Below are 15,196 nucleotides of genomic sequence, written 5' to 3'. Positions count from 1 at the left end.
CCAAAATACCACTATTTATGAAGGAGTTTAAAGTTTAAGAAAACAGTATTTGTAAAATGCTTTGCTTTGAGAGTTTTTTAAGGTGGGTTATTTGCTAAGTATAATTTTAGCAATTATGAAACTATTGGCTCTGCTTACAGTTTATAAAACTCAAGATATGCACTGCCCAAATGAATACAGAAGGTAGTTTGTAGCATCGTGAATATTTGCATTACAGTGCAATGTAGGTTTAAAAGCATAACAGTGTAATTTTTATGCAAGTAGCTACTGCAATAGTTTAAATGTTGTTCATTAAGGAGCTGAAGTTGTGGCAGTAATCATTACATGAATCACTTAACACATTTCATTAAAAATTTACATTTATAAGGGCTGAATCAAAAAGGGTTGTTTTTATTCTTTAAAAACTATGCATGCTCCCTTTTTCTTTGGCCTCTTTAACATATAACATTCCAGTACTTTTATGATTCATACTTCAAAACCTGTAGAGCATGCAGTTATTGCTAAAGACTGTATCAAACTATCCAGAAAAATCATTAGCAGAGTTAAAAAATATGTCGGGGTTGCCAGTCCCGCCTGACCATGCTGTGACGTGAGTCCCGTGACTCAGCAGAGAGCAGCTGTGCATGTTTCTACTGTCTTGCAATGGATAGGGAAGGTACATAGCTGAATAGCATGCAGGCCAGTCAAAATCCATTAAAAAGTGATTATATATATATATACATATATATGTATAACTTGCTTAGGTAACCTGTGTGAAAATGGTGACACGTTGCTCTACCTGGTTAAAAAGCACCAGAGCTGCATTCTTGATTGCTCCAGCTTGGTTTTACCCCTGTGAGAAGTAAGAATGGTAGGTAGTGAAGTTCAAGACACAGGATCTCTAGTTTTCCTCTTTTTGGAATCTCTAATTCAAACATGGCTTTAACACAATTAAAACATAATTATTAAATATTTTATGATCAGTTGGCAAAAAGGGAAATACATAACACCTGAAATGTTCAACAAACTTTTCTACAGAACTTGTTAGTTTATTTTAGAGAAATAAGAAATGCAGAAGCTAGACCTAAGAATCTGCACTCTGAAATCGTGCTTCATAAATAAAAATACAATGAATTAAATTAGTAAAGATATGGTTAGCAGGTTTGGAAAGTATTCCAGTATTTATATAGTGCAATTTGATTATTGCATATTAATCAAAATTTTAAGGGTTTTTTCTGTTTAATGTTCTAGTCTTCATTTAACTGACTATGTGATTATTTCTTATTTGCCAAAAATGTACATACAGTAAGCAAAATACTTTGAAGATGTATGTCTTCCCATTCCTCCTTCATCCTCTAATAATGGTGGTAGAACTTATAGATCTCAATGAGAATACACCTCCTTAATTTCTGTTCAAATTTAATGTGAAGAAGTATCATATTGTGTAAGTTTCTAGTTTAGATTTAGTATCCTATGTACTTCTGACTCTATAATCTTTCCTTCAAATGTTTCAAAAGAGGATTTTCTTGGTGTCCAGACAATGGCCCATCAGTATATCCAGAGATATGGTTTCATTCATTAGTTATCCACAGCTAGTCCACAACCTAAAGAATCTGTGACTTTTGAAGATATGGTCCCAGAAATGGTCAGTTTTGGAAAAGGGGAATTTAGGTTGTTGGATATTTTAAAAGAAATGTTATAAAAAATCATCCAACAAATCACTACTGGGTATGTTTTGGCTAAGAAATTTATTGAAGCCCAATGGCAACGCTTAACTTTTGGGAATGCAAGAACTGTGTTCCTGTCTTTTTACTTCACCTAGCCACAAAGGCACTGGTGAAGCCACTCAGAGAACTGAACTTACTCCTTGTTTTGAAAATTCAGGGGATTAGATGATGAAGGATATTTTAAATTTTATTAAAACCATCTGTTGTGATTTCAGAAGTTAACTGAGCAGCATTACTTCTCCAATCTGAATTTGTACTTACTGCACATACACTGTAGATAGAAAGGCTTCTGGAATTCTGAACAATAGAGGCCTGTAGGTATATGTATTTTTTTAGTTGTGAAATAAGCTTTCCGTAACTGATTAATACATTTGTAATTATTTTTCCATGCTGAAATCCAAAACTTTATTCTATGAAGTTGTGATTCAGATATAAGGAACAGTTGTTAAGTGGTATAGAAATAGAATAGCTAGGATTCTTATGTTTGGTAAGATTAACATAGTGCATTCATTTCACTGATTAGCGGGCATATTTTAGAATAGAATCGGCATCCACAATAGTAACTTTAAAAACCACTAAATTATCCCCTTTTATTGCTTCTAATTTTCTTATTAATCTTCAAAGTTAATTATCTTAAGTATCTGATTTTCAGAACAGAAATCTGTTATTTCTGATGGTTATTTCATTGGGTATTTCACCTCTATTATCTGATAGTAGATATTAAAAATATCCTCCTTCAAAGTATCAGTGAAATGTTCGCTTCTTTCAGGTACTTTCGGTAGTGGGTAACTTTTAAATCGAATAAATGTTATTGTTCTGTTTCATCCAGAGACTTCCCCAAATTTCTAGTGATAAGTATTAGAAAGACCTTGTTTACGTCTGGAACTTGCAACCAGGTTCCAGAATAGATTCTGGCAGATTTGGGAAGTTATTAACTAAAAAATTAATTAGAAAGTGTTTTTATGAACCGGGGGGGGGGGGGGGGGAGGAACCAGCCTTCCAAAAGAAACTTGGTGGCTAGTTATTTTGTACCATAGTATATCTGATAATAAAAATAGAAAAAATGACAATTTTTTTCCTCACTCACCACAGTGACAATTTCTATAGTAATGACCTGCTCTTTGCATGCTCCCCAGGGACACACAGCCCCTGCCCCACTTCTAGCATGACCTCTTATTGCTGACAGACTCTAAATAATCATTGTGCTCTTAACATCAGTGACAGTCAGTAAGACAGCAGAAAAAAATGGTTCATTTTACAGTTCCTGTGCAGATCTAGCTTCCCACAGCTGTGTTGTTAAAAAAAAAGTTATTAAAGGGGATACCTCCTGAGGGTATTTTAGATGCTATGTACTGCCACAGTTAAGGCAGGGAAAGTTCTGCCCCATCTCTTATCCCTCCTTTTGCAGACCAGGCCTTCTCCTAGCAGGAATGTTGTCTCAGTGGTATCCCTTGAGAGGCAAAATAAAGCAAATAATGGTGTACTGTCCTAAAGAGGTAACTTAAATGCTGTGCCAATACAGTCTTTATCTTCTTCAAAAGACAATCAGAAGGCAGCCAAAGATTCAACAGTACTGTTGACTTGGTAGGAGAAGATTGGGAATCTTCACAAATTCCTGTCACACGCCAGAACATCTGTTTGTATATTACCAAAGCAGGTGGTTTTTTATACACACAATGAAAAAAAGCACTTTATCCTTTCCCTAAAAACCATCCAGAAGGAATGGAATAAGGAATACAGAACAGAAACTGCAGTTAATATAGAATTCACAGTTTTCAGGGCACTGGTAAGAAATTCCTGTCTTATTAGGTACCATTCACAATATGCACACTTGCACTGTACGAATACAGGTCAGACAGTTAAACGCTAAACAGTTGTGTGTGAGCAGAACTTGTGGGAAGCACTATTTCTCCAGCTTCACAATGGTAGTGATAATTACATTCTACGGAAATCTTGAGGCTCCACAGAAGTTCTAAACTTATCCTATCCCCATTGAAAATTTCTCCACGAGTTCTTAATATAAACACCATCCATCATTTACTGGTGGATTTCCCACAGTCACCTGAAATTTTCACTTTCAAATTGCTTGTACAGACTTTTGGATTTGGTTTCTTTTCCTGAAGACATACAGATACATCTAAAGTCCATAAAAAAAAGGCAAAATCCCTTTTTATTTATTACGGTCCTGAATCTTCAGGATGGCCTTAGAAGAGAAAAGCATGATGTCTGAACCAGGCAAAGATGGAAATGAACAGAGCAATTGACTTGTGAAAGTCACCCTGAAATCGGTATAATTCAGAACTTCTCAGCACAACAAGGGCTTTTAATCCATTTTTGGGGGGTGTACGTACATCATATATTCACTTGGAAAGCAGAGGAGTTTCTGCCTTTGCAAAGCATTTTATTTTGTCTTCAGCTGTCCTGATAAAATATATGGCAGTACACTGTAAACTGAAGCATTCAATCCATCTTAGAGAAGAAATAAATAAGTAATACCTATGGGATGACGTTATTTAACTTACATCACTCTAGTGACATGCCTTATAGTACGGACCCACAAGCACTGTAGCAAAGAAAGTGATAAAGACTGCCAGGGGATCAGGAGCCAGGTGTGGCTGGGAACTTCCCAAGCCGGCTCTGCTGCTGCAGCTAACATGTCACGTAACCAACACATTTAGCATCTGCACAGCTTATAAGCCTCCCAACTTCCTAATGCATATTACAAACTTTTTTAAAAGTAACATATTCATGAAATTTTTAGGCATGTAACTTCATAAGATGCTGTTACTAGGAAGGCACTCATCACTGTATTTATGAAAAATAACTGGTATCAAAACTAAGGAAAGCAGAAAATTTATAGTAAAATGTCATTGTAAAGAACATCAGAATATATGAAAAGACTTAGAATACTTTGCTCAAGATTCGTTGGAAAAGAAAATTAACTTTTATTAGATCAGCTCAGATGAAAAATACTCTCAGACCCAGAGTAACTCTTTTTTTTTTTTTTTTTAATAGTAGTTGATCTCATAAATTATATCACTTTACACTTCTTGTATCTCTTATATTCTTAAATTTTTCTGGATAAGCACTACTGCTATACTATCTTGTACATCTGCATTGAAAATATTTGTCTCATAACTGAACAACTGAGATGATAGAATATCTTGCTCTTAATCTTACAGTTGTTGTGCAGAGTAACCTTCTTTGCAGTTGCAAATAAACACACACTCTTTAAGTTCCTTCATGTTCTTTAGCAAAAAAAAAATAATACTATGATTAACTGGATCATGTCTATCCGTTAAAGTTTTGTGGTATGGTCTGGTATTGCTGAGGAATACAGCATTATTTGCAAATACGGCAGCTATACAGCTATGATACAGTAATGAATTCAAGGCGTCTTTGTAGAACTTTCCTTATGGTAATGAAACCCTTTTGTATTAATGAGTTATCACACAACACCAGAGCTTCTAATCTAACTGAAAACATATTTATCTGTGGTTCCTGATCCCTTAAACCTCACAGTTCCTACATTTCTAATGGCATTGAATATAATTATATTCTGCTAATGCATTTATTAGCTTGTCATTGAACATTACTCCAACATACAAAGTTTTCCTTGAGTAGCACCTGTTTGTGACCACTTCTGGTATTTAAGCCACTTATATTTTGAGGCACATGGCTTCTGGTTTTTAGACCAGCTTTTGTCTCTTTGCACAATAATAATAGCATAGTAATTTCAAGTAAACTGCTTCCACATGCATCTATATTACAAGATTATTCTGCTCTCCAGGATAACTTGAGATACTGCTTCATCATGACATTGATTGGTATCTGGATTACTTCAATTCAGCCAGCCATAGTCTCTGAACCCAAAATCTGTATGAGTATTACTCACAAAACTTTTTAGCTAATCCATAATACATCACTGCTTTATGATGCCTCAGGGTTCATTTTTAGAACTACCCTAAATACAGAAAAAAATATTTTTTCTCCACTTATATTTGATTGGGTATGCAACGCTGTGTACTCTTGATTGGTCCTTAGCCTTCTACAATACTCTTATCCCATAAATCCTGATCACATTATAGGTACTACAGAAAGAATGCTTTACGAAATGTGTGCTAGTCCTAAAACCTCGTAAAATTGTGAAAGAGATAACCATACTGAAAATGATACATCTTCCAAATGCTAATAAACAGAGTATTAAAAACGTAGACTCTAAGGACGCCCTAGTATCCCATCATGTAGGTTAATTTTTTTCTTGATTATAATTACATAAAATAATAAAATATAAAATATATTTGTATGGCATAAGACAGTTTTTAAACAATTCTAAATATGTAATTAAGAAACATGTAAACGCATGACTACAATTTAATTGTTAAGATTGAAAAAATCCTACCTGTTTGCTTTCTTCCATATCAGATTCACTGCTAAATTCTTCTGTATTTAAATTTTCAAAATCTGATTCTCCAACTGCAATTGGCACTGTCACAGTGAGGCCTGGGTTGTTTATGAATGACATGTAATCGTTTTCATCGATTACGTATTTTTCCACACTGCTGCCTGTGCCTACACCACTGGTAGTTCCATTCCCGTCTTTAAGATAATTCAGATCTTTGCTTATTTCAACAGCGGTATGATTGGAAATGCAGCTGTCTTTCTTGTTGTTTAGCTCTTCAAGTGCTTTGATTTCTTCTAAAGCTTTCTGCTTTCTAACAAAGGCTTTTTGGATGAACTCCTGTATCTTTTTCTTAACATAGTCTATTCCCTTCTGAATCCTTGCCACAGCAATCTGTAGATTGTTCATTTCATTATCATCATCAGTAGCAGCAAGGTTGTCTGAACTAAATGAGCTCAGCAGCAAGGCCAGAAATAGGTTCAATACCTAAAAGATGAGAGAATACAGCTGTATAGTAAATACGTACATATAAGAAGTGAGTATTTTTACAGGATACTGTCAAATAGGACACATTGTTTAGAAACAACAACATTCACTAGTTTTAGGCAACCATATAGCACCTTAAATTACAAAAGATCTCCTTACTTGTTTTGATCAGTATTCACTCAGAAGATGAAAACAGACAAGCTAATACCTAAATATTTTAAACTTTTGATCTTTGTTTGAAGCAGCATGGTTGCTTAGACTCTAAAATTTTTAAAAAGTTACAAAAATTCTAGCGATACACATTCATCAGAGGTTTGAAAGGCTTCTGTCTAAATCTCTTAAAATCACTTGGAATTTAAGTAGAATTGAATAAACATGATTTGTAAAATTAAATGGGTTTTTATGATCCAGATATTTTAGAAACTTATATCAGTTAATGCTATAATAACCTACTATTTGGAAGATTATACCATGAGACTGTGATTTTTCTGTTAATTCTGGGCGTGCCTCTTAAATTCTATAAAGCTTGTTACAAAAGGATAAAAGGAATATTTAAAATTAATTTTACACTTTAATCTCTATTATTTGTATTAATACTATATTATTTGTAATTGGATTTTTTTTTCCTTTTTCTCTTGGCAAAAAATGAAAATTTTGTTTGCTCTTATGTAGGAATTTAAAATGAAATAGACTTCTTTCATCAGCAGGTAACAATCTTAGCACCAGTATTGCCTGAGACTGTGGTTTATTGCCTCAGAATTCGATCATAGTTATTGTTCATTTAATATAATCTCCTATAAACTGTTGCTATTTCACTAAAGCTTACAAGCAATTAATCATTTCATACTTTCAGTCTGATACACCACCAAGCATCAAAAGTTGTCATGATATGGCAAAATGGCATAAATAAACTTCCCCCTTCTTAAATGTGTTTGTTAGGTCTCTCATTTGTACTCTCTCTGAGATTTAATTCTGCAGACTTTCACAATTCCAGAAAAGAACGCTGAAGGTAAAAAGACACTTGGAAGAAAGAAGACAATATGAATTTGGAACAGTATTTCTATGCTGGAATGGATGTCCAATCAATCTGCATTTCTTTTTTGGTTTTTACACCTAAACAGGCTAAAAAGTTCGGTACTTAAGTTGAAGATATATACTTTTTTTTATTAAGTCAGACGTATTAGTGCTGGAATTAGCTGTAATATGTGTAAAATAGTCCATTAGATTTTTTTTCTCCAAGGAAGCAGCTGCCCAGGAGCTGGTGCAGCATAAGCTTTATTATTTCAAAAGTAGTTAGGAAGACATTTGGATTTAAAGAGCACCTCTAAACTAGCTGCAGCACTCCTATGATATGGTGCTTGAGTTGACATTTTGGTGTATTCCTAAATTCCTGGGCACATAGTGACAGTATTTCAGTGTATGCAAATGAGCGAAAAGGGGGAGAAGGCAATCATCACAAGTTTTTACCCAAAAGCTAGCACAATCAGATTTATTTTTTTAATTGTAAACAGAAGTATGACAAACATTCTTGTTGCCTAGCTGTAAGCTGTGTACGTTTTGCATCAGAGTTAATGTTCAAAAACGTTCATCACATACCACTAGGTTTCCGATCACCATGACCAGCATGAAAACAATAAGGCACATGGTTTGGCCTGCAACTTCCATGCAGTCCCACATCGTTTCTATCCATTCTCCACACAGCACTCGAAACACAATCAAGAAAGAGTGGAAAAAGTCATGCATGTGCCAGCGTGGAAGCACACAGTCACTGGAGATCTTGCAGACACATTCCTTGTAGCTTTTCCCAAACAGCTGCATCCCAACCACAGCGAAAATGAACACAATGATGGCCAGCACCAGGGTCAGATTTCCCAGAGCTCCCACTGAGTTGCCAATAATCTTAATCAGCATGTTTAGAGTTGGCCAAGATTTTGCTAACTTAAAAACTCGAAGCTGAAAAAAAATAATGCAGAGGAATCATTAATGGTACTTATGAAATAGAAGCTAGGTCCAAGTTGTTTAGCAAGATGTTTCTGTAGATTAATTTGTTCTTCAGTAGGTACATATTATTATTTTAATGGAAAGCAGGGAGCATGGACTATTTGCCTAAACTGCAGTGTTCCGCATTTCATTTTAGTGATGCACATAGAAAAAAAACCCATAATTTGTGTTTGTACCACATTTGATTTTAATATTTTTAAACATCCACTTACAGATTATTACTGAACAATTCTTAAAGACATTTTAGAAGTTTGTACTGTTTTCATCATCTTAACTACACGCTCTTTGCTAGCTTTGTTCCACATTTCCCTCAGGACCACATTAGGTCTTCCAGGCTTAGTCAGAGGACAATTTTTGACCAAAAATTTGATGCTGATATTGTCATGTCCATTCAAATCATAAACGCTAACTTAAAAATAATATTCAGTAACCAAACTATGGTATGTGAAGTAGGGTACCATTGCAACAGGTGCTAATAAACTAAGTCACTCCTTCCTGCTCTATATATTAGGAAATAACCTAGGTTTTCACGTAATGTGATAGCTATTAGTAATACAGACTGTTAAATCATGAACCTTGTGCCTCCGTTTAACGTACCTATAAATTAGTTTGTGTACAATACTAATTGCTATAGAAAAGACATTTCTAGTAGAAACTCAATAATATTTCAATTTAAGTCAGATTATTATGACTCTTTGTTATATGTAATGGAGTTACTGTATGTTTATTCTCAGTGGCCATTAAAATAAATGTTGTGAAGAGAGGATCTACTTAGGGCCTTTATGAGTAATACGAAGTAATGTTCACAATATAAAGACTGAAAATGGGATGATTCTTTATGTGGATGGCAATATGTATGTTTTTACAGATATTCAGCTTTGATGAATCTTAATGAAATCAGTATAACAAAGATTTACAAAATTCTCAAAACGTAGCAGTTAGTCTTATGCTGGCAAAGGATATCAGTAGGATAGGATATCAACAGGATAATTTGATACCAAAAGAGATCAAAGGATATCAATTGACAAACATCTTAAACTTGTACTTATCAAATATGGCATGCAAATTAGGCATATATGAAAAACAGTGTGTGCCATTTAAGTATATATCTTTACAATACTGGTAATTATGACAGACATCAGCACTTTTTTTTTTTTTTTTAATGAGACAATTGCATGCAAATATTTAATTATCTAGGTCTTTACCAATCTGAATGACCGAAGAACAGATAATCCTTCAACATTTGCAAGACCGAGCTCCATTAAACTAAGGCTAACGATAATACCATCAAAAATATTCCAGCCTTCTTGGAAATAATAATAAGGGTCCATGGCAATTATCTTTAGTACCATTTCTGCTGTGAATATCCCAGTGAATACCTAAAACAAAAAATAATTAATTAGTTGAGGTGTTATGAGAAATTTATATACCAGAGTAAATTTTTCTAATCCAGCTGGAGTTCTCATACTTGCTGCCTGTACCTGTTACTATAAAAAATAGCTGACTGCTATCTCCAAATTGCATCTAAACACTGAAAATTGATAATGAAAAACAAATTACTAAATAAGGACAGATATAGGAGGGCAGAGGTTTAATAAACATATAAAAAGCTATTCACCAGTCAGCAGCTCAGCTCCAGTTCATATTTGACTGCTATGTGCTGGACTATCTGTCCAGCAGATGATGTGATATGATCAGGTGTTTCCAGTCCTGTTTCTAGAGGGTAGTCCCAGTAAAGCAAAAGAAGATTTGACAGTATTTTTTTCCTTGCTGCAGTCTAAACACAAGTGTTAGAAGAAACTCTTTAAGGTCAGACTCCCTAAGGACAGACTCTCCAAGGTCTGTCTGTCTTTTAGGTCAGAGTTGAAGAGTATGGGTGGAATAGATGGGAAGTTGGAATTTCTTGCACTGGGCCTTTGGTGAGGATATAGAGGTTTCACACACAGCTACTATTCTGTGTGACAGCAATTTCCTTTTGGGAAAAAGAACTTCATGGTGATAATGTTCTTTGAAATATCTGGAAGTGCCAAATGTGAAATTATCAACGCTCCTTAGTGTTTTGAAGCCCAGCATTTAACCCAACACTTTCTTTCAATGAGTAGTGATCGGTGGTTTGTGCAGCATAATAAAGAAGTTTTGGACCATAATGCAAAACCACTGAAAACATATGAATATTCTGCACAACACTCCAAGGATATCCTAGATGATCCAAAAGTCTACTAAAGTACACCAATGTACTCTACCATTGCCTTGTGATAGATAGTTCTTTACCCAGCTTGTTCTCAGTCTTCTTACAGCAAGTTTTATGGAAGCAAAGCTGACTTTTTACAACACTATATAACTATACTCATGATTACCTTTTAATTTAAGAAGATTAGGAGGCTGATATAATGCTGTGGGAACATTCACCATTGTCAAAGTGTAAATATTAACATTTTTAAAAGTGTATACTTTTGAGAAACTACAAATCTAGCAAGAAATACTCTACTAATAACTTGATATATGAGAGATGTTACCATATGGTCAGAAGAATGTAACAGGTATTGCTATGTGTGGTAAAGAGAACACAACAAAGAATATTATTCTTGATAAAACTGTCATACTTGTCAAAATAACTGAAAAAAAAGCAATGAAAAACATTTATTTTAAAAATATTTCCTTCACAAAATAGCCAATTCCATCCACAGACTTCTTTTTCTTGAGCATAACTGCATTCCCAAATACACAAGAATACATTTTAACAGAAGTAAACTCAAGTTTTCTTATAAATACTTAGGACTTTTGAATACTGAATGACTCAGTATTACAAAACAATCATTGCATTTTAGAACTATTGCTTCCTTCTCATTAAAATGCTACAGAAAAGGCAGAGTCATATGTGTCATATTTAATTTATCCTCAAACAGACCGTAATGTCACAAGCAAAGAGTAAATTAACATATTTTGAATGGAAATCACAAAATTAAGGTTAATAGATTAATACAGTGAGGAACAATTTAATTGAAACCAGCAGGAATAGCATTCACTGCATATGTATAGTCCTAATTAAGGATATTGGATTGTTACAAAGGTAGTTAACAATATGACTGTTGCTAGCTTGGAGTAAAAAAAGTTAAAATATGAGACGGGAAAAGGCAGAAGACCTTGTAAGTATAAATGGTTGGAGAGAAATAATTCTAACAATATGACAGAACAACATTTTAAATTACAATATTCTGTAATCTGTGATGAATATAAGAACATGCCAGCAATTAGATTTTTGTCCAGGAGAAAGGAAAGTGTAACGCACACAAGAACATGTAGGTAGTAAACTCAATTTTAGTTCTATTTTTAAAAAAAGCAATAGAAGGATGTATTACCAGTACGTGTAAGGAAAATGGTAAGACTTTGAAACATACTCTGACTGAGAAATCTATTACTGCTTCATTTAACTCTTCGCTGAGTTTTCAAAACTATCTTTTTGAGTGATTAGTTCAGAACACTTGGCTGGTTTTGATTTTCAGGATTACATGCTGTGTGACCCAACCCAGAGGTCTCCTGGGTAAACTATTGGTAGTTATGTGAGCTGGCAAAAAATTAAAAATGTATGAATCTTCTTCTGAAACAAACATTTGCAAGGTTCAGTCTTCTGCTTCCTGACCATTAGAAGCAAGTGGAGAGAAACAGACAAGAACATTTAAGTGTTACTAACATTTAGGTATCTGCTCAGAAAAGGAATTACATGTGACCTGGATCAGGTTAAAATTGGGAAAGGCATCACTAATAAACTTACAGATACAAGGTGCTTTTTGTTAGAGAATAAATAATAGTTCATTATTTTTTAGTTGCCTAAAGTGGGAAGGACTTATTGCTAACAAGAAATATGCCTTTCTTGGAAATGTACTTTCACTTTAGTGTAACTGAAAAAAATTCAAAGATAAATTCTGACATCTGAATATTTCATCAATTTCTTACAGAGGAAAAGCATTTTCTGTGATGGAATATCAGTACCATGGTAAAAATTAGGTAATCTACCTTAACATTTTAAAGAAAAAACCCAAGGTAGACCTCAAGATATCTGACAATCCAGTGAAGACTGCACATCCACACATATTCTATTTTGTTATAGGAGTTAGAAAATAAATTCATGAAAGTTAATGGCTCCAGCAAAAAACACTTTATCTATGAAAATCATATATACAGTTTCTGAACTGATTATAAAACCCAACCTGGAATAAATTTAAAACCAATGCAATGCGTTTATGCATTTCTACTTTTAGAAAATGGTATTTTTGCACCAAGTACTGTATGACAAACCACTTACCAGGTTTCCCACAGAAAGCACACTGCTAAACTGTTCTGTCATTGGGTAATGTTCCATGGCCATAAACAAGGTGTTTAAAACAATGCAAATAGTTATAGCAAGATCAACAAACGGATCCATCACAACTAAATTGACGACATGTTTTACTTTTAACCATGGACTCCAGCAATCCCAAATCAAGAAAGTATTTGCAAATCTGTACCAGCATGGTGGGCATTTCTGTCTGGATTCTTCAAGCTCTGAAAAAAAAAGAGAAAAAAAACCACCAACAGATAATGAATGTTCCAGTTATATCCTCTGGAAGTTCTTGTTTAAAATATGTAAAAAGATTAAATCATTCAAATAAACAGCACACACTAACATGGGATTTCTCTCACCTATGTTTAGCCATCTTAACATTAAGCATCTATGCTTTTTCATATAGTACATATAATGGTTTTTTTTATCTTTGATATACTGACCTAAGAAAGTTTAAGAAATGCTTAAGGAAGGCAGTTCATGTGCATTGGCATGGATTGATTACAGTCGGTTGTTTTCTTTAAAACTATTTTTTTCATTCCAATTTCCTATTGTCTATCCTTGGATTTTAAGTCTAAGGGAAATGACTGTTCTAGCACATCACTGCCTTCATCATAGCAATTCCTGTGTATCTTAATGGATTTTTTCTGTTGATGTCTTATAGGAAGAAAATCCCTGTATTCTCTGTTTGGGGCTCTGGCAGTCCCCTAACTATGGTTATTTTGTCTCTGTTAGTCCACTCAATAGAGTAATGTTTTGGAAGGTGTCATGAAAAAATAAATGACTAAACATTTAGAATGTGTAAATTATCTTAGAAATGCTCGAAAGCCTTTTGTATCTGATGTTCAGAGATTTCACATGTCCAGTTTTACATTTACAAAGGAAATTATGTAAATAATTGCTCTGTACATTAGTTAGCAGAAATTCACTGAACTGCCTGTCAGATAAAATGCATCAAATACCTTCCATTGTGTTTGTAAGTATGCTGGCTATACTCATTGCTCTTTGTCTTGCAGCAGAATCTTCCAGCATTTCCATAGAAATTTGATAAGAACTCAGTCGTCTTTTTCTTATTTCTGTTTCTGTAGTGGTGCCCTGTAAATGAAATACTGAGGAATTAAACCATCCGTTTCAACAGCCAACAAACAGTATTTACTGTATAAATATTGTCGTGATAATCAAAATCAGCTTTGTGCAGCATACTACACATTTCTTACACACTGAAGGTTTCTGTTCCTGTAGGAATGTCTTTGTTCTTTGTTGAGGAACTCAGTGGGAATTTCATACAGGTCTACAGATAATTAACTGGGGGACACAATACCAAAGCAATGTGAGACCAAAGGTGGTTCTGATTTAAATGACTGAGTGAACAAAATTTTTGCTAGGTATCTCTTTGCTAGTGATAATTATTATTCTTTCAAGAAAAAATGATCAAAGTTGAAACCTTAATTTCCAGCAGCTAGTCATGTTAAATAATTAAAGTGCGAGTACAGAAAGTGAACTATTACTGAAGAAAATAACGTTGATAACAAGAAACATGAGTATAATCCTAGGAATTAATTATCTAATACTATGTACTGCATTCCTAACATGGTAAGTGTGGTTGGAAAATTTTATATGAGAAAAAAATCACATCTTTTTAAATATTTCTTTTACCTAATTCTCACCCACCACCATGCTTATACAGAATTTATGATATATTCTTCCAATGAAAATGCAAGTCCTCTCATTTTATATGGCTTCTAATTATCTTTTCAAAGCAATTACACCCAGCTCTGAGTTAAGTGTGACTAACATGTCACTACTCTGTAGCTTGTAGGTGTCCTTACAGTTGCTTTGCTTTTCTTCTGGAGTGTGGCCTAGGGATCTAAACACAGGAGTGGGATTAAAAAGTTCCTAAATCTTGGTTCTTTCTCTGCCACAAGAGTGATTCATGGAAACCACTCACTCTTTTACTGATTATTCTGCCCCCATCCAGAAAAAGACTAAAAAAGCCTGCAGAACTTGTAAGAGATTTTAAGGTTATCTTAGTGTGAAGATGAAAAACCATTTCTGAGCATTCACTAGTACTGTTTCTTTAGAGAAGACTCTTGAGTTAAATGGCTAAATCTTTTTTCAAGTGAATGTATTTCTGAACTAGAAGTATATAGGCGTAACCTCTGAGATAATCTGATTGAATTTCTGGTATGAGGGTCTATATCATGACAGGAGAGAAATAAAAATAAAAAGAAATGTGTAATAGTAGCAATGAAATCTCAATACTTATTTATAATGAAAATA

The 15,196-nt window shown here is 34.1% G+C and overlaps 1 protein-coding gene across 1 annotated transcript in view; it reads right to left on the bottom strand.

Annotated features, from left to right (window-relative positions):
* Positions 1-15,196, bottom strand: part of LOC126040775 (sodium channel protein type 2 subunit alpha-like) — a 78,675-nt gene that overhangs the window by 27,100 nt on the left and 36,379 nt on the right. Inside the window, exons 14-18 of the mRNA XM_049805657.1 lie at positions 13,879-14,011; positions 12,899-13,137; positions 9,801-9,974; positions 8,191-8,547; positions 6,109-6,594 (exon numbers count right to left, since the gene is read on the bottom strand). Coding sequence (XP_049661614.1) covers positions 6,109-6,594; positions 8,191-8,547; positions 9,801-9,974; positions 12,899-13,137; positions 13,879-14,011 — 1,389 coding nt within the window. The remainder of the gene's footprint in view (positions 1-6,108; positions 6,595-8,190; positions 8,548-9,800; positions 9,975-12,898; positions 13,138-13,878; positions 14,012-15,196) is intronic.

Source organism: Accipiter gentilis, chromosome 1 (genome assembly GCF_929443795.1).
Source record: "Accipiter gentilis chromosome 1, bAccGen1.1, whole genome shotgun sequence".
NCBI lineage: Eukaryota > Metazoa > Chordata > Aves > Accipitriformes > Accipitridae > Astur > Astur gentilis.
This window is presented reverse-complemented; position numbering and strand designations above follow the sequence as displayed.